This window comes from Amblyomma americanum, chromosome 8 (assembly GCF_052857255.1).
Source record: "Amblyomma americanum isolate KBUSLIRL-KWMA chromosome 8, ASM5285725v1, whole genome shotgun sequence".
In the NCBI taxonomy this organism is placed as follows: Eukaryota; Metazoa; Arthropoda; class Arachnida; order Ixodida; family Ixodidae; genus Amblyomma; species Amblyomma americanum.
The window spans coordinates 74,027,176-74,050,969 of NC_135504.1; the positions used below are offsets into that span (position 1 = coordinate 74,027,176).

At 47.5% G+C, this 23,794-nt stretch overlaps 1 protein-coding gene across 2 annotated transcripts in view; it reads left to right on the forward strand.

Annotated features, from left to right (window-relative positions):
- Hel89B (histone acetyltransferase 1) overlaps window positions 1–23,262 on the forward strand; it is a 211,609-nt gene extending 188,347 nt beyond the window's left edge. For both annotated transcript variants that reach the window (XM_077635155.1, XM_077635154.1), the window contains exons 32-38: window positions 517–647; window positions 1,886–2,005; window positions 3,897–4,045; window positions 7,541–7,672; window positions 8,251–8,458; window positions 13,007–13,098; window positions 20,926–23,262. In XM_077635155.1, the coding sequence (XP_077491281.1) occupies window positions 517–647; window positions 1,886–2,005; window positions 3,897–4,045; window positions 7,541–7,672; window positions 8,251–8,458; window positions 13,007–13,098; window positions 20,926–21,220 (1,127 nt within the window). In that variant the 3' untranslated portion in view covers window positions 21,221–23,262. The remainder of the gene's footprint in view (window positions 1–516; window positions 648–1,885; window positions 2,006–3,896; window positions 4,046–7,540; window positions 7,673–8,250; window positions 8,459–13,006; window positions 13,099–20,925) is intronic.
- Window positions 23,263–23,794: the final 532 nt, after the last annotated feature.

The window sequence follows — 23,794 nt, forward strand, 5'->3', positions numbered from 1 at the left end:
AGTTCACCAACTTTCCATCCGTTCGCCGAACGAGGCGGATCCGCCAGCTCCGCTCGCGAAACGGACGAGGCGGAAGGCGCTCCGAAACGATCGTACAACGGCCCTAAGGCTGTCAAAATCCTGGCACGGGGTACGCCACTGTCATGGAGCGACATCCACAACATAGCGTGCTGGAAAGCTTCCGGAGTCGCGACGAAGCGGCTGAGTTTATATTGTATGGTGTTTTATGGGAGCGTGAACAGGACTGGCCCAGGAAAACAAGGCACATGACAGCGGGGTTCTTCTGCATTGTGTTGGCATTCATGTCGGCTGTAATGATATTGCTGGAGTGTAGAATACAAATTGGTTCTTGAGCACCAGTTTAAGTTATCGTCTTCTCTGTCTAATCCATGATGGTGTAGATGATCTTCTTCAGTTGTTTCACTGTAGGTTGCTGTTGCTGTGCTCCATGTGAGTGCGTAACCCCAGCAGAGGGGTGTGCTATCAGCGGGTGATGTTTGGTCGTGGGCGCTGCAGGTGTCCTAGCCATGGAGAGCCTCCACCGGCAGGTGCTGCCTTTCCTGCTTCGGCGCATCAAGGACGACGTCCTGCAGGACCTGCCCCCCAAGATTATCCAGGACTACTACTGCGAGCTCAGTCCCCTGCAGGCACGTTGCTCATGTTCTACAAAGAGGACCGCTATACTGTTTCATATATGGCAGTCAACCCTGCAGAGGCTGCGGAAGTAGTGCGCCATTTGTTCTTCTCGAAGCCTTTGTGTTGCTTTACTGCTTGCTTGCTTTATGGGGTTTAACGTCCCAAAGTGACTATGAGAGATGCTGTAATGGAGGGCCTTGGGTAATTTTGACTGCCTAGGTGCACCAGCATAGCACAGTACACAGGCCTCTAGCATTTCACCCCCCACCGAAATGCGACAGCCGGGATTTCACCCACATCTTTCGGGTCTGCAGCCAAGCATCATAACCACTGAGCCACCGCAGCTCTGTGAGCGTTTGGACGAAAACATAGAGCAGTATAAAATCATGGGTGAGGTGCTCAGTGGTCTGGCTGTTTTTCACTGAGTGTGAACTGCTTTTTAGGTGCGGATAGAGCCTGAGCGATTTTCCCTACCAGCCACATATTATACACCACATCGGTCTTCCTTGATGTCGCGATGAGTCTCTGGACGAAAATGTGGCATGAGGTAGAACAAAGTTCCGGAAGTTGCCAATCACGACACATAAGATTTGTTACAGGAAAATTTGTGCCCGTGTGCACTTTTTGGGCATGGACTTAGCGCTAGCTTTGGCAGTGTTGACTGCTATCTATGAAACAGAGTAAAGTCTCCTTCCAGCCCGGCTGTATAGTGCTTCGCTATGCAAAGATAACAGAACTTCTTGTTGGGCTAGTTGGTAATTGATCATTGTATTTTAAAGGTGATGATGATTATGGATTTTTGTGGTGCAAGGGCATCTATGTACAAAGAGCGCCATGACACAAGGTATTTTCGACTTCTCAAAGCATTTTCCAAGCATTTCACCCCAAAATAAGCCGAGCACCAGACCAGGGGAAAGCTTGTACTCATTGTATCACCGGTGGGTACCCGGTGGCACTGGGGATCGAACCCCGCACCTACAAAACCACACACAGACACACACACGAGAGAAGAGAACCGGGCAGAGCGCTCTGTCCCGTTCTCTTCTCTCGTGTGTGTGTGTGGTTTTGGCACCTTTAAAATACAATGATGCAAAGATAAGTGGTGCACATCCCTTTCCGGCAGCATTTGCTATGCATTGAGCGACCGATTCGCTTGGCCTGTCATTGACTCATGGCAGATGTTCTAGTGCGTGGATGTGCCCGTGCATGGTGAAACTTGTACGGTAACCTCTCGGCTGGGTGCCCACAGGTCCAGCTGTACGAGGACTTTGCAAGGAGTCGAGCAAAGAAGACTGTTGATGACTCGGTCGCTGGGGCTGTGGCAGAGGACCAGCCCGTCAACTCGCATGCGACGGCCCATGTGTTCCAGGTGGGTGCCATGCGTTCATTTTTTGCCATTTCAGAGGCATGAAGGCCTGAGGCTGCTTTCCTACCTCTTGGGGATCTTGCGCAGCCCTTCAGATTGAGCGGCGTCTCTCTGAGCACCTTTGACTGTGGCTTCTTGTGTGTGCATGCACATTTTCCTCTAACACGATGAGGCAGCTACTTGAATGGATGCCTCTCTGCCTTCTTTCTTTCTGGTCTTCTTTTTAATGGTGTCGGCAAACAAAGCAGGTGGCTACAGGGCAGCCGGCAGTTAAATTCATGATTAATCGCTCAGGAAAAGTAACATGGGTCGCAAAGCCTCACCAGTAGCAGCACCTGCCATCACAGAGCCGTTTCACGTCGCAGCACTGCACCACAGCACCAAGAGTGGTGCGGGGACTCCCAGGACGCAGTGACGCAGGCGCACACGTGTGCAGTGTACGCCGAAATGCCTCCATGCAGCACGGTCTAAGTATGTGTTCTCGCGCGACAAAAGCAAGGGCACTTTTAAAATGCACGCAAAAAAATTAGTTTTGATAGCAAATGTAGCGTGTGCGTTTATTATGCGATTCCGAGATTTTCGGAGTGCCATGGAAATCGCAACGACACCCATTTCGAAAAGGTTGAAGACCAAAACTGACAAATTTTTGTAAAATAAACGCTGTTCATGAACTCTCCGGTCCAAACTGTCCATGTTCTGGCCCGATTTCATGGCAGCGAAGCCTTCGCTTGAACGAAATTTCTTGCAGGTCCTGTGAATTTCATTGAAGCGGGGTTCAACTGGGCAGGCAGAACCTACGAGTAGTTACATGCAAAGAGGGCCCCAAGTAGCTGAAGGGGCCCGTAAATGCTATCTCGTCGTACCCTTAGGGTGGTGTGCAGCCGTCGTGAGGAGAAGGTTGGCCACCATGAAGGTGCAGCATGATGACTGAGGCTTTGAGCTCGGGCTTTGTTTGACAGCTTATTGTTTTCTTTTAACTGCACAAGTAGGGCTAGTGTCACAACATGAAAATCCAGCATCTGCCTGTAGCCTTTGGGAGTGAAGCCTGCACCCTTCAGAAGCACCACCCATATACACACCCCTACCCTCAAACTACCTACCCACCCCCACCTCACCCTCCAGAAAAATTGTCACGTTTGTGATGCCTCAGCGTGGAGTAAAAGCATGAAAGGAATAAGTAGTGTGCAGCTGGGCTTCCCTGGCTGGCTAATGCGTGGCTGATAGCAGCCGTCAACGCCAGACCGTTTATTGACCTAGTGAAGCTGTAATCTTGTTTGGCATTGCGTACACGTTGAGACATGCACAGTCAACAATGCACCATGCAATTCAGGCTTGTGGAGGAGATTTGAACGATTGCTTGCCATTTGGGTCATACCTGTACACGGCCCCTCTTCAGGAACCCATTCAAAGTAGCAGGTTCAAGTTCGGCAGCATGCAAATTACTGACCATCTGATGGCATAGACTTATTCAGGCGTGGGCTAGTAACATGTTGATGGTTCGAATTAACTAGGTTTCCAGATTAACAGGGTTCGAATTGATGATGTTTTACCGTATTTAGTGCAGGGCACCGAGAGCATTGCAGAGTGCAGCTGAAAAGTAGTGGCAACAGGATGCACAGCACCGTGTGCTGCCAGAACATGGACCACCTGAACTCAAGTACCGTAGCATTAACACTGTTAAGAAACAAGGGGATGATTCACAGTTGGGGAGAGTCTAGGTAATCAAGTTAGATAATCATGTGCCTAGCATGTTGTCGATGACCAGAGTGTGATGGTGTTTGGCATAAGGACACACGGTGGAATTTATTTCCTACAGGCTTAGGCTTGAGCGCTTTTTGGGTGTAATGTAGCTGTGTGAATCATTGAGACTGCTTTGCGTGGGCTGTGGGTGCAGGCCCTACAGTACCTTCGCAAGGTGTGCAACCACCCAAAGCTGGTGCTGAACCCACAGCACCCCGAGTACAGCCGTGTCATGGCAGGCCTCGAGCAGAGTGGCTCTTCCCTGGCGGATATCAACCATGCTGCCAAGCTGCGGTCACTCAGGTATCTTACCTCTGCCATATCTCCTTGTGCGAGATTTCTTTTTTCTAACGAACAGAGCACCTTTTTATGCAGTAGGCACACAAATTGTAGAATGCAGTTTTTTCTACCTTTCTTTTGTTATTTATTTACTCATTATTAGGGGTGTGGGAATATTGAAATTTTCGAATCGAATACAAATATCTTCGAATATTGAATCGAATATCTGTTCAGTACAAGAAAAATTTCGGAAAACGATGAGCAAGCAAACGTTGTTGCCCGTATTTTTTTTTCAAAATAGTGTATGGTCTTTGCAACTAAAATAAACAAAACTAGACTGCCTCAGGGCATGCAAAACAAAATTCATAAAACGACAAGACTGGCGACAAAAAAATAACATAACTATTAAACCTCATTCATTCGGAGTTCAAGGGACCGGAAGAAATGCCCGGTTCATCCGAAGGCCTCTGTTAATAAAATTTCCTGCGACCCCCCCCTCCCCTTTTCCGAAAAAAGAAATGCTGCCGATGCCGAAGATGTAGTAAGGCCTTATGAGGCGGCTTCATCGCGCTAACACCAGTAAGCCCGTGACGAGCCACCCGTTTTGGAGTGCTGGAAGAACAACACAAGTGCAAGCAAGGGGCCGGGGAACACACACTGGCGTCGGAGCGGCGAGGTGGTTTTTAAAAAGGAAAAAAGAAATAAGCCGCGCGGAGCTGGGATTGGACTATCGGCGAATACGCGGGCCGACATTTGAAGTTGCCATGGGGCAGCGGTGAAGCTCAGAAACCGAAACTACGCAGCCAGGCTATTTTTTGCCCTAGCGACAGAGGCCTTCCGATTGTTGCCACACCTGCCGTTACGCCCGCTAAAGAGGTGTACAGGTGACAGTGCACCATGCAATAGGCTTGATTTTTACAGGATCGCTTTATTTTACAGGATCGCTTTACAGGATCGATTTTATTTTTTTCCTTGTCCTCTCTTTTGTTTCTTGAATTTTTTGTAATCTGGGGAGCTGGGAACTAGTCAAGCTGAATTTTCAGCTTTTTTTCCCGCACTCCCTCACTTCATGAGTGAAATAAAGAATTTATTTATTTATTTATATTTATTTATTGTGACTACTAGGCGCGCCTTCAGGAGGCTCCCGCGGCATTCCGCAAGTAGGCTTTCCCGCATAGCGTAGTTTACAAAACGGGATGGCGGAAGTCACGCTCCAAGAGTTATGAAGGCGACAGGGCGCATTCTTCGGATGTGGACATTAAATATGTAACGTATTACCGAAAAATAAAAAAAAACGCGATTTCGCGTTACGATTGCTCGAAGCGGGCCGTCGGCCATCTTGTTCGCAACACGGGTGATATGTGGGAAAGCCCACTTGGGGAAATTCTCACAAGGTGAAGCCTTGCTGCGTCGGGATGCGATCGGTCCGCGTGATAAACGGCGGAGAAGGAAGGGAATAGGACCTCTGTATTGTTTTCCTGCAATATTTAACTCGATTATCGGCTAATTTGCCCAGATATTGTGGCTTTGCCACGGTCGAATTTATGAAAGAATGCGCAGTATACGATCGCTGGCGAGTATTCGGGAATTTTCGAATATTCGGCAATTCACGAATATCAGTTTTTCATTACGAATCGAATATCAAACACATTCGATTCATAATCGAAAACTGATATTCGTGAATTGCCGAATATTCGAAAATTCCCGAATACGCGGGAAAGGCAGCTTTCGGTGCATAGCTTGTTACGTGGTGAAGCAAACCTGACGAAAGCTTAGCGGCGGCCATTGCGTGGTGTGCTTCGCTAACTTCACTGCCAAAGGCATTGCAGCAACCAACCGTACAATTTAATGAGAGATTATTCTATTTGTAGAATACTGGCAACAGGATTACACCTTTCATCACAAGCAGTGGCTAGTTTCAAGCTGCGGTTTCAATGCAAGCAGGCTAGTCCTAGCAACGCATTGCAAGGTGTGCGCTGCCAGCATGTCAGCGGGCATGTCAATATCAAACATATTCGATTCGTATTCTAAATTTCGAATATTCGCACACCCCTACTCACTATAATTCGTTTTGTGTAGCAGTTTGCACATGGACAGATAAGTTGGTTTTGCTCAGAGAGAGCTGAGGGCCCACAACTGTATGTTTGAATTGTCACTGTATACTGTCGGTCTCGGATGTATCGATTTATTGTTTATATCGAACAGTCAGAATGTTCCCTTGCATGAGCATAACACTGTTTCCGCGTTTATCAGACTCCCGTTCACCAGAGCAGTTGATATATTCAACCGCGCCACACGCCCTGCAAGTGGTGTTTCTCTACACGGCATTCCCGCGGTCAGGCTGCATGGCCTTGGGCACCGGCTGACTGCACTAGCATTGTAAAACAGCGTGATGCGGTGATTGTGGGATTTTCTTGAGGGTGGCCTTCCGTCTCTTCGTACTGATTTTCCGCGCGACAGCGGTGTCGCGCGGGAAAGGCAGCTTTCGGTGCATAGCTTATGTGGTGAAGCAAACCTGACGAAAGCTTAGCGGCGGCCATTGCGTGGTGTGCTTCGCTAACTTCACTGCCAAAGGTATTGCAGAAACCAACCGTACAATTTAATCAGAGATTATTCTATTCGTAGTATACTGGCAACAGGATTACACCTTTCATCACAAGCAGTGGCTAGTTTCAAGCTGCGGTTTCAATGCAAGCAGGCTAGTCCTAGCAACGCATTGCGAGGTGTGCGCTGCCAGCATGTCAGCGGGCATGTTGTTACAGGAAGTGCATCACTAGCGTGGGGCAGTGTATTCTTGTTTGTAGTGTACAAATAAGCTTATGTACTGGCACTTTTTATATATCGAGTAATCAATATGTCGAAGTATTTTGTGATTCTCTTCACGATTGATATACCCGGGATCGACTGTATTTAGATGCAGTTCAAGAACACCAGATGCCTCTCAAAGGAGGCACTGTATTCAGTGGCGTCTACCGACTGTCGTGATGTCGCAGTCAACTGCCCTGCACCTGCTAGCTTGAATCACAAGCGGCCACTGTGCCTAGCGCCACCTGGCATGAGGGCAGGACTGACCACAGAGCACCTTGGCGCAATGGGTTTGGAACACTAGCATGCCTAAGGGTAACGGCCAATCAGCCAATACCAGCGTCACTGCTGTACCAGTCATTTCCTTGCTGTAGCAGAGACAGGTACAGGTAGGAAACGGACCAGCAGACAAAATTTTTGCAGAGTTATTGGCATAATATGCTCATGTACTTCAAAAGCTCGCCATAACCCATGGAAATCTGATGCTTAACGCTTGCTCGACTGGTGAATGATTGCTGAGTGCAGCCTGGTTTGTAGCAGTGGGGCTTGAGTTCAGAACAGCTAGGACGGGTGCTCTGTTTGTTTGCTGTCGCCAGGAGAAAGCCCTGGATGGGGTCAGGGTTGGAATTGGTGGTGCACAGGGGAGCACCATACTGAAGGGCATTGCCTGCCCTTTCCAATGAGGCCAGCTACAGAGAGAAGACTTGTGCGCAGGCAGCTGCTGCTGGACTGTGGCATTGGGACGGCCACCCAGCCCGAGCAGGAGAGTGTGGTGCACGCCCACCGGGCGCTCATCTTCTGCCAGCTGAAGGGCATGCTTGACATCGTCGAAAAGGACCTGCTGCTGTGAGTGCTGCATGCTCTGCTTCCCCGCCTCTGCAAAAGTGTGTGGGAGTTGGCACTGCACAGTGCCTGCTCTCACTCGGCTGAACTGTGCAAGCAAGTCTCCTTTCAGGGCTTCATGAACATTGAGTGGCATGTTCACCGCAGATTACATGATGACATTAAGAAGTTTGGGTGGCATAGGCGGCCGCTAGCACAGGGAGAGGCCTTTGTCCTGCAGTAAGCGTGGTCAGGCTGATGATGATGATGGTGGTGAAGTTGAGAGTGCAGCCCTTGTATGAGTGTATAGGGTAATTCACGGTCACCACAGCAGCACCATCAAAGGTGAACCTGCTGGTTCTTGTGTTATTGGGAATGCATGTAGCTCGACAGAAAAGAGAAGGGACAGGAGATGAAGCGTTTGTCCCATTCATCTCCTGTACCTCGTCTTGTCTCTCATGCTACATGCATTCCCAACAGGAAAATGAACCAGCTCGCCCAGCAGAAAATGTATTCAGTCTGCTGACCATGGCACAAAGAAGGCTACGTTTGGGTGCGTGTTGTCAGTCATGCGCTCATAGCGGACTCCATCCTCGGTGCAGCACGCACATGAGCAGTGTGAGCTACCTGCGGCTGGACGGGAGTGTGGCACCGGGCCAGCGGCAGGCTCTGGTGCAGCGCTTCAACGCAGACCCCTCCATCGACGTGCTGCTGCTGACCACCCAGGTGGGCGGGCTGGGTCTCAACCTGACGGGCGCCGACACGGTCATCTTCGTTGAGCACGACTGGAACCCCATGAAGGACCTGCAGGTGCGCACCACACCACCAACACCTCACGGTGTCATTTTAGTTCTGATAGCATTAGAGTTCACATCATGAGCAAAATCTGCTGTCCAATGGCACAAAATTTGCTGATTGGACAAGAGAGGTGTCACAAGGTCATATGACCTGAAAGGAACCAATCACAGGCTGCTACCCAGAGGAAGAATTTTCAAAAAGGGATCAAAATCGATAATTGATACATTGTGTATTAATACTGATTATTAGATGGATTAAAATGGATTAGTAAATGGAGTAAGAAGGCTTAGTAGTGGGAATAAGAAAGAAATTATGGATTAGTGGTCAGTAGACAGTGGTCATCACGCCACTACCACCTCCAGTAAAAGAAAACTGCATAAAGACCAAGTCACTGGACCAAGTGGCAAGTGGGACATCTAATGCTGTCACATTTCACTGTTAAAGTGACTTCAGCATCCCTTTTGCTGGGAAGGTCGCACTGCTATGGGTTATGCCTGTGCCAAGTGGGTACAGAAAGTGGCCTGAAATGCAATTATAATGTTGTTCGATATTGATCACTGAGTTCTCACATCTCACCAGGGCAGTGCTGTGTACGGGTTGTGGATTCAATGTGACGACCACTAGGGATTGGGATTCGGTGCCACAGTGTCATTCGATGCCACTTGAGTGCGTTTCTAGGTGTGTTATTCATCCAGCTGGCAGCTTCATGCCCAAAAGCAGCTGAACAGGTAGGTATGCAGGCTACTGCATCGTATAGCTTCATTGTTTTGTATGTGGCAACGGTGTCACAAACCACACAACCATGTAAGAAACCTGCATGCTTAGGAATTAGGGGTGTGCGAATATTGAAATTTTCTAATATGAATCGAATACGAATATGAAGAAAAAATGGCTTCGAATATCGAATCGAATATCTGGTCAGCACAAAAAATAAATTCAGAAAAGGTAAACAAGCAAACATTGTTGCTCATTTTTTTTTTCAAAATAATATGGCTTTTACAACTAATATATACAAAACTAGAGTGCCTAAGCACCACATAAAAAAACATGATGTGCGCAGAAATGTACACTACTTAAGGGGGGACACTGGTCTTAAAGCTATTTTTGTTGCTTTTTGACCAATCTTAATAAAAATGCATAGACTTATTCAAATTTTTATGCTGATTTCAAATATGCATTTATTTTAAGTGTAGGCCAATTAGTTTTCAAGATAATTAACAATTAATGCCCATTGTTTGAGGCCCAAATAGCAAAATAATGATTTCATCTAAAATTAATTTTAAGGCATGGTTAGATAGCCAGAATAGTGAATTATGAAATGTTGAGAGCAGATTTTTGATATGTCAATTATTACTCATTTTACAACCTTCTGAATTTCAGTATAAAAAATGTGTGTACCAAGTAATGGTAAATTAACGAAAATAATTATTTTTTTAAGGTAAAATGAAAAAATCTGCTCCCAACATTTCACACAGCATACATTAGGCTTTCCATTGCAACCGAAATTTCAGCTCTATGTGACCTGGTTGCTGAGATATCAAGGCCTCAAGACTGCTAGCAGTCAACCATATGCATTTTGAGAAAAGCCCCAAAAACAAGCAGGGGACAGTTTAATACAACATAGTCCAGCACAAGCCCGGTAAACAGTTCGATGACGGTTCCCACACCAATGTGGGATGTGTGGCCGCGTGTCATCCAAGTGCCGTCGTATGATACTGCAATATTGCCGGGGTTCCCAAGGTCCAATTCATTATAAAGTTCTCGAACCGACCGCGCACACTCTTGTGTAACTTCTTCGGCTGCACGAGCTGCTGCAGGTGTCAACTTTTTTTTCACATAGTCTTGCCACGTTTTATTGTGGAGACCGCGGTGCGAAACGTTCAGCGATGAAAAAATGTCATTTAGAGCTGTTTGCTGGTTGACAGTGCTCTGCATTGCACGAGCAGCGAGCACATTCACCACAAAAGGGTTGATCTTCTGATCGCCACGTACCCGCGGCGAACTCCATGTAGACGATGCGTCTCCACAGCTCGCACATTGAAGAGAAAGTTTAACGGCAAGGCCGTATTCTCGCTCATCTTTTACGAAGCTCAAGTCATTGCCGCCACACGTTTTACACTTCACAAGTTTCAACAAACTGTTGAGCGATTCCAAACAAACGATCGTGAAGCTTGCCTCGTCGAGCAGACAGTCCGACGCGCTGCCGTCACGTAAACAACGAGACTTCCGCTCCGTTGCCGGAGTTGAGGCGAGTTCTCGCAGTTTTTGTTCAGTCTTCGTCTTATTTTGGAGCACATCTGAGGGCCCCAGCATCACTGTATCACGGCGGATGCGGGCGCTGCCGCTTACAGCTTCCCGTGCTGCGGAGCGCGTTAGGCCTACCTGCGCGGCCTCGCCGACACGATCGTTCAGCGCAGGAGTTTCATCATTGTCGGGGCGCACAGCAGGGCGTCTCTTGAGGTTATCGACCAGCGACTTCTTCCTTTTCTTGCCGAATTTATGCCTTGAGTGCACCTTGCGCGCTGAACCAGGCATCGCTGCGCGTTTCTTGCACTGCACGGTCCGGCACAGAGGGTCGCGTGACTCGCGTCTCCCCGCGGCTCGGGCGCGTCAAGCAGACGCTGCCAGCCAGCTCCACCAATCGGATGACGACCTGCTGTCACGTGATCCGCGGCAGCCAATAGGATTTTGAATACTACCTTTTCTTTTTTGCTATTTTTCTCGGCAACCAATGGGCGAACGGAAGCCGCAGTGGCGGGAAATTGAAGGCGAAAGGCGGCTTTTTCAAATGAGACCAAGATGGCTGCGGTGCCGCGCATGAAACGGGAGCTACGCTTTGCGAAATACTGCTGTTTCGGCGCCGATTTCAGCTCAAATTCGGGCGACATGGATTATATAAATCGGTATTGTGAGTAAAATACTGACCTTAGAGGCGAGAAATTTAACAGAGAGGTAGATAAATGGCTGCTGATTTCGAAAATAACATTTTCTAAAAACTGATTTTTTCGAGATTTTTCGGCCCGAAAGACCCGTGTCCCCCCTTAATTGAACAGCATAACAGTATCCAACCTGTAATGTGATCAGGCAAAATGCAATCCATAACATGACAAGACTGGAAACAAAAATAGCATGATAGCTAGTAAAACCTCATTAATTCCGTGTTCAAAGAACCGAAATGCCTGGGTTATTCGAAGGTTGATTTATAAAATGCCCCGCAGCCCCGAAAAAAAAAAATACCGAAAATGCGGTAGTCTTATGAGGCGGCTCTATCGTGCAAACACCTGTAATCTCGTGACGAGCACAGAGTTTCGGCGTGCTGGGAAACATTGCGAACGTAAGCGAGATGGGAACGCACATTGACCTCGGAATGGCGAGACTGCTTCTAAAAAGGAAAAAAGAAATGACCAGCGACGCGTCAGCCAGTGTCTGAAAGTGGCATGGTGCTGAGATTGGACTACTGGCGAATGCGCTGGCTGACAGTTGCCATTGCAACGAGCGAGTGGCCAAGCTCAGAAACCAAAACTACGCGGCCAGGTTGACCTAGTGACAGGGGCCCTCCGAACCTTGTTACGCCTGCAGTTACGCCCATTTAAGAGGTTCATGGGTTACAGTGCACCATGCAATAGGCGCGATTTTTACAGGATCACTTGCCCTGTTGTGACACCTCGACTCGCCCCTTCGGGAGCTTCACGCGAGATTCCGCAAGTAGGCTTTCCCGCATAGCGTGGTTGACCAAAACAAGATGGCGGTGGTCACGCTCAGAGTTTTAAGGTGACAGAACGAATGCCATGGGTGTGGGCATTAATTAGATAACATATTGCGGAAGGATAAAAGATAAACGAGCTTTCGCTTTCCAATTGTTAGAAGCGGGTCGTACCCCATGTTCGCAGCACGCGTGGTGTGTGGGAAACCCCACTTCGGAATGCGATCGGTCCATGCGATAAATGATGGAGAATAAAGATTACAGGTCCTTTATGTTGTTTTCCTGGTACTTTAAACTCTGTATTCAGATATTGCGCTTTTTCCACAATCAAATTTACGAAAGTCTGCGCGGTATACGATCACTGCCGAGTATTCGGGAATTTTCGAATATTCGGAAATTCACGAATATCATTTCCCGAATACGAATATGAACCGAATGTGAAACATATTCGATTTGTATTCGAAATTTCAAATATTTGCACACCCCTATTAGGAATGAATCCCAGTGGTTTTGTTTTGCAGGGTTTAACGTCCCAAGTGATTCTGGCTATGAGCGATGCCGTAGAGGAGAGCTGCGGATAGTTTCGACTACCTGGGTTTCTTTAGTGCACTGATATAGCACAGTACAGGGACCTGTAGTATTTCACCTCCATCGAAATGCGAGCACCGCGATCAGAATCAAACCCGCATCTTTACGGTCAGCAGCTGAGCACCATAACCACTGAGCCACCGCGGCTGCCTAATTTGCAGTGGAGGTCAGAGTATCCACGAGGTGTGCTCTAGCAGGTCCCTCTTTGGTGCTCTTTAGTTGTGGGAGTAGCCGTGTGTCACCGACGGATTCCTGTTGCCGCTGTGCAGGCCATGGACCGTGCGCACCGCATCGGACAGAAGAAAGTGGTCAACGTCTACCGCCTCATCACCCGGGGTACCTTGGAAGAGAAGATTATGGGGTGAGCAGCATTTGGCTCTGCAGAGGCAGGGATGCAGTGCTCTGCAAAATTTGTTTCAAGAGAGGACACCTCTCTTACAACTGTTTTTCTTATTTCTTGATAACGGTAAAGGCCACAGTGAAGGTTAGTATGCTGACATGATCTAGAATGTCTACAGAGTGCAGTAAGGTAAAATAGTTGTTTTAGGCCCATTTGAACAGAAGTTATAGCACATTAAAAGGGAAAATTCAATATTGTGGCTCAGACAGAATGTATTGTTTTAAAATTATACTGACTAGGCAGTTGGCCTTAATTTTGTCTTCTTGCACGCTCTGTGAGTTTATCTTTCCAACAAAAAAGGAATTATGAAGCTAGCCCACCTAGAAGCAGAGATGTCATCCCTACACTATTGAAAATGTGTCAAAGTTGGTGTTTTGAGAAAATGCCGAAAAACATTTCCAACCATCCTTATGTAAAAGGAACAAGTTCAAACTCGTAGAAATGCACCGGGGGCATAATCAGGGTTCATTGCATCTCTCTGCCACCTTTTTGCCATCTTGCTGATGCCCACAGATGATTCTCGCTACTTGGTGGGGCCTCACAAACATGCGCAGCAAAAGGCTCAGTCCTTTGCGTTGTCGCTAGCGTCAATTCAAAAAGAAGCGCCACTCGTTCACTGGCACTAACTTCGATCACATGACTGCCGGCTACAATTCCAGCGTCAATGTGTACATGGTTGGCATAGACTTGAACTGCACGTTCGTTGCTTTTCCCTGGAACGGGGCCGGCGACTACACTGGCAATGCCTCCTTGTTCACATCGCGGGTCCACGCTTCAAACTTCGCCCTGCAGAAGCTGCGTCAATTCCAGTGTCGACTCGAACTGAGCTTTCGTTGTTTTTGCTCAGAAGCAGTGCCAGTGACGGCCCTGGCGGTGCACGTTGTTTACGGCACGGGGGTCCGAGACACATTTCACTCAAGCCTAACCTGAGAGGCCTAACCAATCGCAGAGCTCCATTTTGATCACACGGCTTTTCTAACCAATGAAAATGCAGTGCGCACGTTCTCTTCGTGGTTGTTTTTTTTGTGAACGGAAGAATCACCATGTTGCTTACAGATTTTTTAAAAAGCTTCAGGCGCGAGCTTTTGAACAAAACCAAAACAGTGTCTGGGGGAGCATGTACGGACCAAGCGACGGCAGGGTACCATTTGGAAATTTAAGGGGGGATACCCCTCTTAGAACTTTTTTCCTTATTTATAGGTGGATCTGGTTGAAACTTGCACCATTTGTATATTTTTGCATGCTGATTCCAAATATCTTAATAGTTTTCTTGTAGATGAAACAGTGTTCAGAATTTTACCTAATTCATGTTGTTTGTTTGGAGGTGAGCTAATTACTAAACACTCTATGGCATGATGATAATAGACCTGCCAGAGTGATCTAGAAGGATCATAGAGTGCAACAAGCCAGGAATTAATGTGCTAGAAGAATTTCAACCAAAGCTACGCCTAGTCAAACTTTTGTGACAAAAAGCCCAAGTTGGCACCCAAGATTAATAATTAATTTTGTAAATGTTGCCGTGTAATAACATATTTTAGGCTTAATGCACTGTCCAAGAGCTTTTCTTTCTAACAGAGCAAGAATGAGAACTATAGCACAAATAGTTTAAGAGATATCGCTCCTCCAAAATTGCAGAACCCTCAATATTGCAGTTTTGAGAAAACGAGAAAAACATTTCACAGTACAATGATTGATATGTCAACATGATCAGAAACTACCGTATTTACATGATTGTAAGTCGACCCTTTTTTTGAAATTTAAAATTCCGAAGTGGGGGGGTCGACTTACAATCGAAACGAAACCTTGAACTGCCAATAAAAGCAAGAAAAACAATCTATCAGGGACGCTACTGCGATGTTAGAAGTTTTTGTTTGCTCTACGGCTCCAAGCGTAGCATTCAGGTATTCCGCGGGCTTTTTGGCCAGGATTTTTCATTTTTTTATGTTAACTGTGCACACCATTACCCACCGCGATGGTTCAGTGCTACTGAACGGGATACCCGGGTTAGAACCCGACCGCGGCGGCAGCGTTTCGATGGAAGCAAAACGCAAAGGCGCCCGTGTGCTGTGCGATGTCAGTACAGCAGGTTAAAGATCCCCAGGTGGTCGAAATTATTCGGGAGCCCTTCACTATGGCACCTCGTTCTTCCTTTCTTCTTTCACTCCCTCCTTTATCTCTTCCCTTACAACTGGGTTTCCGCTGATATTTGAGACAAATACTGCGCCACTTCCTTTCCCCCAAAACCAATTTCATTTCATTTCACTCGCGGGAGGGGCCGCTGTCCCGCTGTTCCAATCGCAGAGTCTGCGCCAGCGCCCGGGAGTGTCGCTAGCTGATGGAAGAGCCGCTATTTCAGTTGGTTGCACAATACGTAACAGCGGCGTTTCTGGGGAATGCCGATGTTAGCTGGAAGAGCCGACGCCCCGACACCGATCACTTGGAGTTGGTGCTTTTGACTCGACTGCCGGCCGCGTGCTTCGCCATGAGCTCTTCAGGTTCGAAAAGCATTCGGCGCTCATTCACTGCAGCGTTCAAGAGGGAGGCCATCACTTACGCCGAAGAAACCAACAACTGCGCGGCGGGCCGCAAGTTCGACGTTTCTGAACGGTTGGTGCGGGAGTGGCGGAAGCAGCGAGACAAAATTTTCAATTGCGACTCCAAGCGAAGAGGTTTCCGCGGGCCGAAGTCGGGACGCTTTCTGGAGCTGGAGGTCAAGCTTGCAGCATATGTCACTGAAATACGTGATCGGTCCCTTCCAGTGACATGCGAAATGATCACGCAACAAGCCCGGGTCATTGCTGCGGAATCTGGAATACTCCGAACAGATTTCAAAGCCAGCAGGGCTTGGGCTTCGAAATTTATGAAGAGGGCTGGCTTCTCTCTTCGTCGGCGTACTAGTGTATGCTAGAAGCTGCCTGCTGCTTACGAGGAGAAAGTTCTCGCCTTCCATAGGCACTACCTCAAGCTCCGCGACTCGCGGCGATATCTGCTCGGCCAAATCGGCAATGCGGACCAGACTCCCGTCTACTTAGACATGACGAGCAACACAACAGTGAGCGTGAGGGGAGCTCGCGAGGTTAAGCTTCTCACGACAGGAAACGAGAAACTTCGGTTCACTGTTATGCTATCATGCTTGGCAGATGGCACAAAGCTCCGACCATACATCGTCTTCAAAAGAAAAACTATGCCAAAGGAAATGTTCCCGAAAGGTGTGATTGTGCGAGTGAACGAAAAAGGCTTTATGACGGATGACTTAGTTATTGATTGGTACCATCGGGTGTGGCTTTTGAGGCCAGGGGCATCCCTCAAAGACCGCAATCCGAACCTCCTTGTGCTGGACTCATTTCGCGGTCACCTTACTGCGAAAGTGAACACTGAGCTACGAAAGAACATACAAGTATGCTGGTGATTCCCAGCGGTCTGACAGGCAGCTGCAGCTGCCAGATGTTGGCATTAACAAGCTATTCATGGACTTGCTCCGGCGTGAGTACAATGAGTGGCTGGCGGCAGAAGGGCAGGAACTTTTAACAGGGCACGTGAAGAGAGCCTCCCTGGCGGCTGTGTGCGGGTGTGTGATTTCTGCTTGGGCGGCCGTTCCACGCGATGTCGCGGTGCGGTCATTTAGGAAGTGCGGGCTTTCCATGGAGGACGATGTGCTGTGGGATCGCAGCGGCGACGACGACAGCAGTACCACTGAAGATGACTGAAGTGAGGATGAATAGCCCATCTATGCAATAAATTTTCGTTTTTGAAGCGCTCCACCGCTGTTTTTTTTTTTTTTCGGAGATGCGATTGGAGGGGTTGGGTCGACTTACATTCGCTTCTACTTTTTTTTTTTTTCGGACATGCGATTTGGACGGGTCGACTTACATTCGAGTCGACTTACAATTGTGTAAATACGGTAGTGGAAAGTGAACTAAAGCAAAAATTAATGGCTTATGCCAATTTCAGCCTAAGTTATGCAGTAGGAAACTTTTGAAAGGAAAGGTCCATTTGGGTACCCGAGACAGATAACCTTCTCAGTAAATTTTCCTTTGTGGTCATTGCATTTACCTTGGTGTCATGTGACTCACAGGGTTCCCTTTCTAGGAAAAAAAAATTATAGCAATAGCAAGAACAGGACCGAAGATATTAATCTTTCAAAAATGCAACACCACCAAAATTGGGGGATTGTGAGAAGCACTCAAGCCTCACAGCATATTTAATCAGGAAAGAAAATCCCGAAGGCCTTCGCTTGCTTTCAAAATGCACCAGGAGCATAGTCAGAGTGCATGCTGTCGCGGTGCTTTTTTTTTTTCCGCTTTAGCAAAGCTAAACGAAGCCGCCCGCTTCTTCGCAGAACGTGTGTTATGGCGCAAGTCCTTTTCTTCAGCTCTCCTGGAGACAGTTGCTGGCACGTTTGCATTGCATTCTTGCAGAATTGCTGTTGCTGTATGCTTGCAGCTGGCATTGAAGTGCAGCACAGCTTCTGCTGTGGCTGCTTCCACAGCAAACAGTGACGAGTGCCGCTCTTTGTGGATCAAGGTCCAGATGATCGAGTGGAAGCTCTCGTTTGAGTTCTGGGTCTTCCCCCGAATGCACCTCTGCAGCAGGCTGTTCTCCGATAAGCGTCTGTACACGGGCAAAAGAGCTTCAGCCACATGGCTTGGCAGACTGTACTTATGCTTCGGTTCGGGCTCCTCTTTTGCTTTTGCAGCGTTGTGGCGGCACCAAGACTGCTCACCAGTGGGACACAAAGTGTGATTGGGGCAGTCATCAGTAGACGTGATGTGGTAATAGGTCGCCATCACGGCTCGCTGCATGGCATCCACATCACCTACATTTGACCTTAGCGCTCGGCCATAATATATAGCCAGCTTGTCTACTAGATCAGCTGTGAGCCTTCCTCTGCCACCGAGACTTTGTTTTCCTGCACCCTTGTGCCTCTGCAATAGGTTGCGCAAAGCTGCTCCCATACGCTTCTGCACATGGTTTATGCAATCCTCCTTGACTACTTCAATGTAGCCATAGATTTTAGCATCTTGAAGGGCATTAAACGTGCGACTGTCCCCATCGCATAACATCGTTGTGTAGCGCATGTTGTGGCGCTGTAGAGACCTCTCAAATATAATTTTGCCTGCCTCTACCTCCATTTGGCCAGCCTTGCAGTTGGTGTTCTTTTGGCACTGGTGGCGCGATCTCCAGAGCTCATAGCCGTCAGTGTTCGGCTTTGGGCCAGTTTCGCAGCCCAGACAAAAGTTTGATAGCACCACATAATCGAGCACATAACCAGTGAAGAGTTCCACTACGACACCGACGCCTATATGTGACGAGCGCCCGTGCGTCATCCATGTGCCGTCGTAACACATGGCAATGTTCCCCCTGTGCCCAAAACACAAGTCGTCATATACCTTCGCCACTGCCTGCGCGGCCTGTGCCATAGCTGCCGCGGCTGCTCGAGTAGCAGCAGGTTGCAGTGTGTTTTTCAAGTGCCGTTGAAACGTCTTGTTGTGCATGCCATGCCGCGACAATCCCATCGCCAAAAAGATATTGTTCATTGCTTTCTGCCCGGTACCGGCTGACAGCATTGCTCGCCTAGCAAGAATATTGAGCTCGAAAGGATTGCACTTTTTCTCACCGTCAACCCTCCGCGAGTTCCACGCGGCCAAAATCTCGCCACAGTTGTCACATAGCACGTTCAGTTTCAAGGAAAAGCCGTAGCTCTGGTCGCTGGTAATCAACCTCACGCATCCGCAACACGTTTTGCACCGCACGGCATCCAGAAGGACGTTCGCAACGCTGAGGTCAATTATTGCATAGGAGGCTGTTCCGTCTGCGTCTGATCCTGCGGCCGCACCACTTGCATCGGCGAACAGCGCGGTCTTTCGTGCCGGTGCCGGCGTCGATTCCACTCGATCAAGTGTAGACTGCTCACGGGCACTCGCTTGAGTTATGTCACTGTTAGTGACAGGCACGGTGTTAATTCGTACGCGACTACAGTCGGCACGAAGAACACCGCCGTTATCCAGCGGACACGGAGAAGTGTCGCTGCCCGCAACGTGATCGTCGCGCAATCCCGTAGCACTGGCGCTTGCTTGTTGCACAGTATGCAACAATGTTGCGTCATTAACATGTTTTTTTTCTTTTGCACGCTTTCGGCCGAACTTGTGCACAGAGCGGTACTTCTTCGTGCCTCCTGGCATGGTTCTCGCGTTGCACTAGCGTGGTCGGCAGAAAGACGAATTGGCGTCACCGGGCGTCCACTCTCCATGGCTAGCTTGCCGGAACCAACCAGACGACGCCATTTTGATCACGTGCCTAAACCGGCCAATAGCAGCGCACGCTGCTATTTATTTTTTCTTCGTTTTTTTTTTGCGAAGGTAGCATGTACAGGGTTGCTGCTCGAAAGAAAAAATAAGCCGAAAGCCCGCGCTTTCGAACGAGACCAAAATGGCCGCAGTAGAGCGTGTAGTTTCCATGCGCCAGGCGATCGAAATTGGGTGTCGTTTGTCCACAATTTAAAGGGCAGTGGGTGTGGTACTGCATTTTTGAATCGCTATAACTTCTTAATTACGTGGGGTATAATGATGAAAATTTGCATACAGATGCAGAATGGTGCGAGGAAGACGAAAATGAAAAGATTGAAAATCTGATTTTTGGGCCGATTTTCGGTGCTAAGAGCCATGTCCCCCCTTAAATGGCTAATACGAAGCAAATATTGGTTATTTCTTTCTAAAAATTCGATGTCAGCTGCAAAATGACCTCGTGAATCCGAATATGACAAAATTGAAAAACCGATTTTTCTCGCGAATTTTCAGCCTGAAAGAGCCGTGTCCCTCATTAAATGTGAAATGCACTTGGAAGAAAGTTGCTGTTTGCAAATTTTCTCAATGCTCACAGGGTGTCATGCCCTCTCCAAGCTGTGATCATTGCATGTGCAGTCAGCCAAATGCTTTAGCGTTTTCGCACTGAAAGCAATCTGGTGGTAATCGTCTGTTGTTTTTTTGGCTGTCTGTCCGAGAGCAACCTGGACGGCACAAATTCCACCAGTGGCGGTACCTGCCATCTCAGGGCAGTGGCGCACTGCATATCTACTAAACCACTGCGCCAGAAGTAGTATGAGGACTGCCAGGGGTCTACGAAGAGAAACACGGATTCTTCATATATGGATACGCCATGCTTTCACGATGTATACGAATGTTGTAAACATTGTCCCTCATTTTTTCAGTGCCCCAAAAAATGAACCAAAGTTGAGGAAGAAATTGTTGGTCAATATTTATAAGCAAGTGTCATGCAAGAGGAATGGTTCTTGTCAGTGTGCGCATGGAACATAAAATCAGAGTAAATTGCCTACATTGATAAATGTGGTTATGTAGGGAATGAAATAGGATGTGTAGAAGGGCACGTTTTGTGTGTTGTTGTATTGTTCTATTTAATAAACACATGCAACTGTTGATTGCCAACAGCCGACAGAAGCTACAGTAGAGAAAGTGCAGTGCTAAGGCCTACTTGCATGTTGGTTTAAAAAGCGTGGCGTTCAGACTTAGTTTTTGGAACTAATCACATTTCCATGGCATGCACATAAAGGAGAAGACATTGAATAGGACCGTGCAGTCTGATCAGTACAAAGTTGGATGACCAGTTGAGCTTGTGAGTCAGGTACCAAGAGAGTCTCTCAATGAATGTGTAAATGCATGAGTGAATGTGTCTACGAATAAATGCGTAGGTACAGCTAATTCATTGCAGCAGGTGCCTGTTGCAGACCCTGAAGTTTTTGCCAGCTGTCTCATGTTATGCGCGTCATTCCAGGCTGCAAAAGTTCAAGCTGACCATCGCCAACACAGTCATTACACCAGAGAACAGCAGCCTCAACACCATGGGCACCGATCAGCTGCTGGACCTGTTCACTCTGGACTCAGACCGGACCAAGGGGGCCACCGGTGCCAGGGCGAGTGACGGAATGGACCCTGCGCAAAATTGTGCCGGTCCGTCACGCGCTGGCATGAAAGGGGTGCTGGAAAACCTGCCCGAGCTGTGGGACTCGTCCAAGTACGACTCTGAGTACGACCTGGGTAACTTCCTCAGCACGCTGAGGCCAAAGTGAACAAGAGCAAAGCAGGGCGTCATGGCATTGCTGCCACACGATCTGCAACCATTGCACCAGCTGAGTGTGTGCTGTTGCCCGATTGTTTGGCAACTGTTGTCCTGTAAGCCTTGACTGCCCGACTTTACAGTTGAGGTGTGTCCTACGAAGGAGTGACGAGCTTTAATGCCGATTTGTGTCTTTGCCTGTGGCCAGACGTAGTGGACACCTTTTGTTGTGAACGCTGGGTGTGGGAAGCGAGAGGGAGGGTGTTCTTAGGATTGAAGCTTCTGCTGTCGTCACTCATGCACAAGCCATGAAGGTTTTCTGAGCTGCCTCCTAGTTGTTTTTGATTGGCAGTCACTGTTAGGAAGGGGCGGTGCCCTCATGAGTGCGTCTGGTGACGTTTAACGCATCACATTGTGATGAGTCCATCTCGTGAAAAAGGACGTGCACTGCGTATGCGACTGCCATAGGTCTGTAATTTAGGGATTAATAAGACACCAGCTGTGCCAAGCATCATGATGGTGTTGGTGCATTGCCATGCATGTTGTTGAGGGACATCTGGTTTTCAGCGAGGCTGTCGCGGTGCCCTGTTTTCTGCCGCAAGTGAGGCAAAAATGCTGTAGGTTTCATCCACTTTGAGTGTGATCACCTGCAACATCAAGGGTCCAGCAAGCTTATGTATTGAAAGACTTAGCCACATTGTGCACTGTGCCAGTGGTGTTCCTTTGCATAAGTGCATTTCATAAAATGAAGCAATAACAGCGGTAGTGACTTCAGAAACCAGAGGTGCTTGTTACTGGGGTCTGGTTAAAGAACCTTATGCTGAAACTTAACTTTGGAGCTTAACCTGTATGAGGATTCATATTGTGTGGTCATATATTGTCTTCGCGAAGATTCATAATGTGTGATCATATATGGCCTTTGTCACAAGGCAAGATAGCTGGAATACTTTGCATTGCTGATCACTTTAACTGAGCAGGGAATAAGTGTGCTCGTCTGAAAAGAACGGGATTGTGGTACGTGGTCCACTAAGTGTGAAGGGCAGTTGGCGAGGGAAAGAAGCTTGGCGGTCCTTACAGATTGTTCTACTGTTGACAGTTGCACTGCAAGCACAACTTAGTTCAAAAGTTTGCACATTGTAAGCTTTAAGTTATTAGTTATTTATGTTTAAGAATAGAGAACCTACTTTTTAAAGAAAGGAACATGTATGTTAGTACTTGCCTTACTGTTTTCAAGTCAGGCAAAGAAGCCTGAAATGTATCCTTTCTGTTGCATTTCAAACCTTGTTTCATTTTGATCAAGGGGTGTTTTATTTTCTTGCGTTTTCATGAAGGTTTTCTATTTGAAGATGGAATAAGCTGGCACAATTGCAGACATCTTAAAAATCCGTGACAAAAGTATATTAATACTGGGAAGTGTGGTTTGACCTTCAGGGTTCAGCTGTGTCATTTAAGGAAGCAGTGAATGTCTCACTGCTGCTCCTGACAGCAAAGCACCTGTCTCTTATAAGCAGTTCCTGTGCCAAGTTCAGTGTGGCCATGGTGCTAACCTCCAGCGACATGTGCTGAAGTTGCATACTCATTTTTGACACTGCTGTTTGTGGCTGTGAAGACGTTCTGATTAATGCACGTGTTGCGCTGAATACCTTGACTGTGTTCTGTGTTTCTGCTCTTGAGTGCATGTTCTTACCTGCTGTCATTGTGTTTCCCTTTCTTTTGTGTACGGTGGTCCATTGCCCATGTGTTGTTTCATCTTCATTGCCAGGTAGCGACAGCCATTCATTAGGTTAAGCATGGTCACATTTAGAAATAGCCTCATCATGTTTACTGTGGTTACTTTTACTAAACCCAAGTCATCTGTGTCCTAAGCCTTGTACACCAGCGCATGATGTGTAATGTGAGTGCTGTTCTTCGCTTTGGAATTGGAGTGGAGGGGACCGTTTTGACTCGTTGCGAGCATGGTCCTTGGTAGTGCATTTGTTGACAAGTTCATGATGTCTATTTCAGTGTTATTCTTGTCTCTTTGTGGTCAGAATGAACTGTCATTCACAATTTGTGTGAGGCCTCGTTTCATTTGTTCTGCTTGGGGCAAAAAAAATTATTGCAGTATCACCAGTGGCTGAATATTGCACCCCATGTCCATGGGAACCCGGATATTTCGAATTATTGGACATATCGAATGCACAGAATATCCATTTGGAAATTCTGGGTAAAATTATGGGGAAGTCATGCAGTATATTGAACTCCAATTTCATTGCTTGTTCAGTATATCAAACAGTGGGCCGCACTTCTGGAAGTGGAGCTTGTTAAGGTGCTCTTTGATCACTTTTTGTGCACGCAGTAGTGGTGTAAAACTATTGGCAAATTGACTCTTGATAGCATGAATAGTTCTTTTTTTTAACTATCGATAGTGGAAAAGAGCCACTTGCTTGTTAAGGTGCTCTTTGACCACTTTTTGTGCACGCAGTAGTGGTGCAAAACTATTGGCAAATTGACTCTTGATAGCATGAATAGTTCTTTTTTTTTAACTATCGATAGTGGAAAAGAGCTATCAATAGTATAGCAATAGTTTGGCAACGTTTGCTATCAA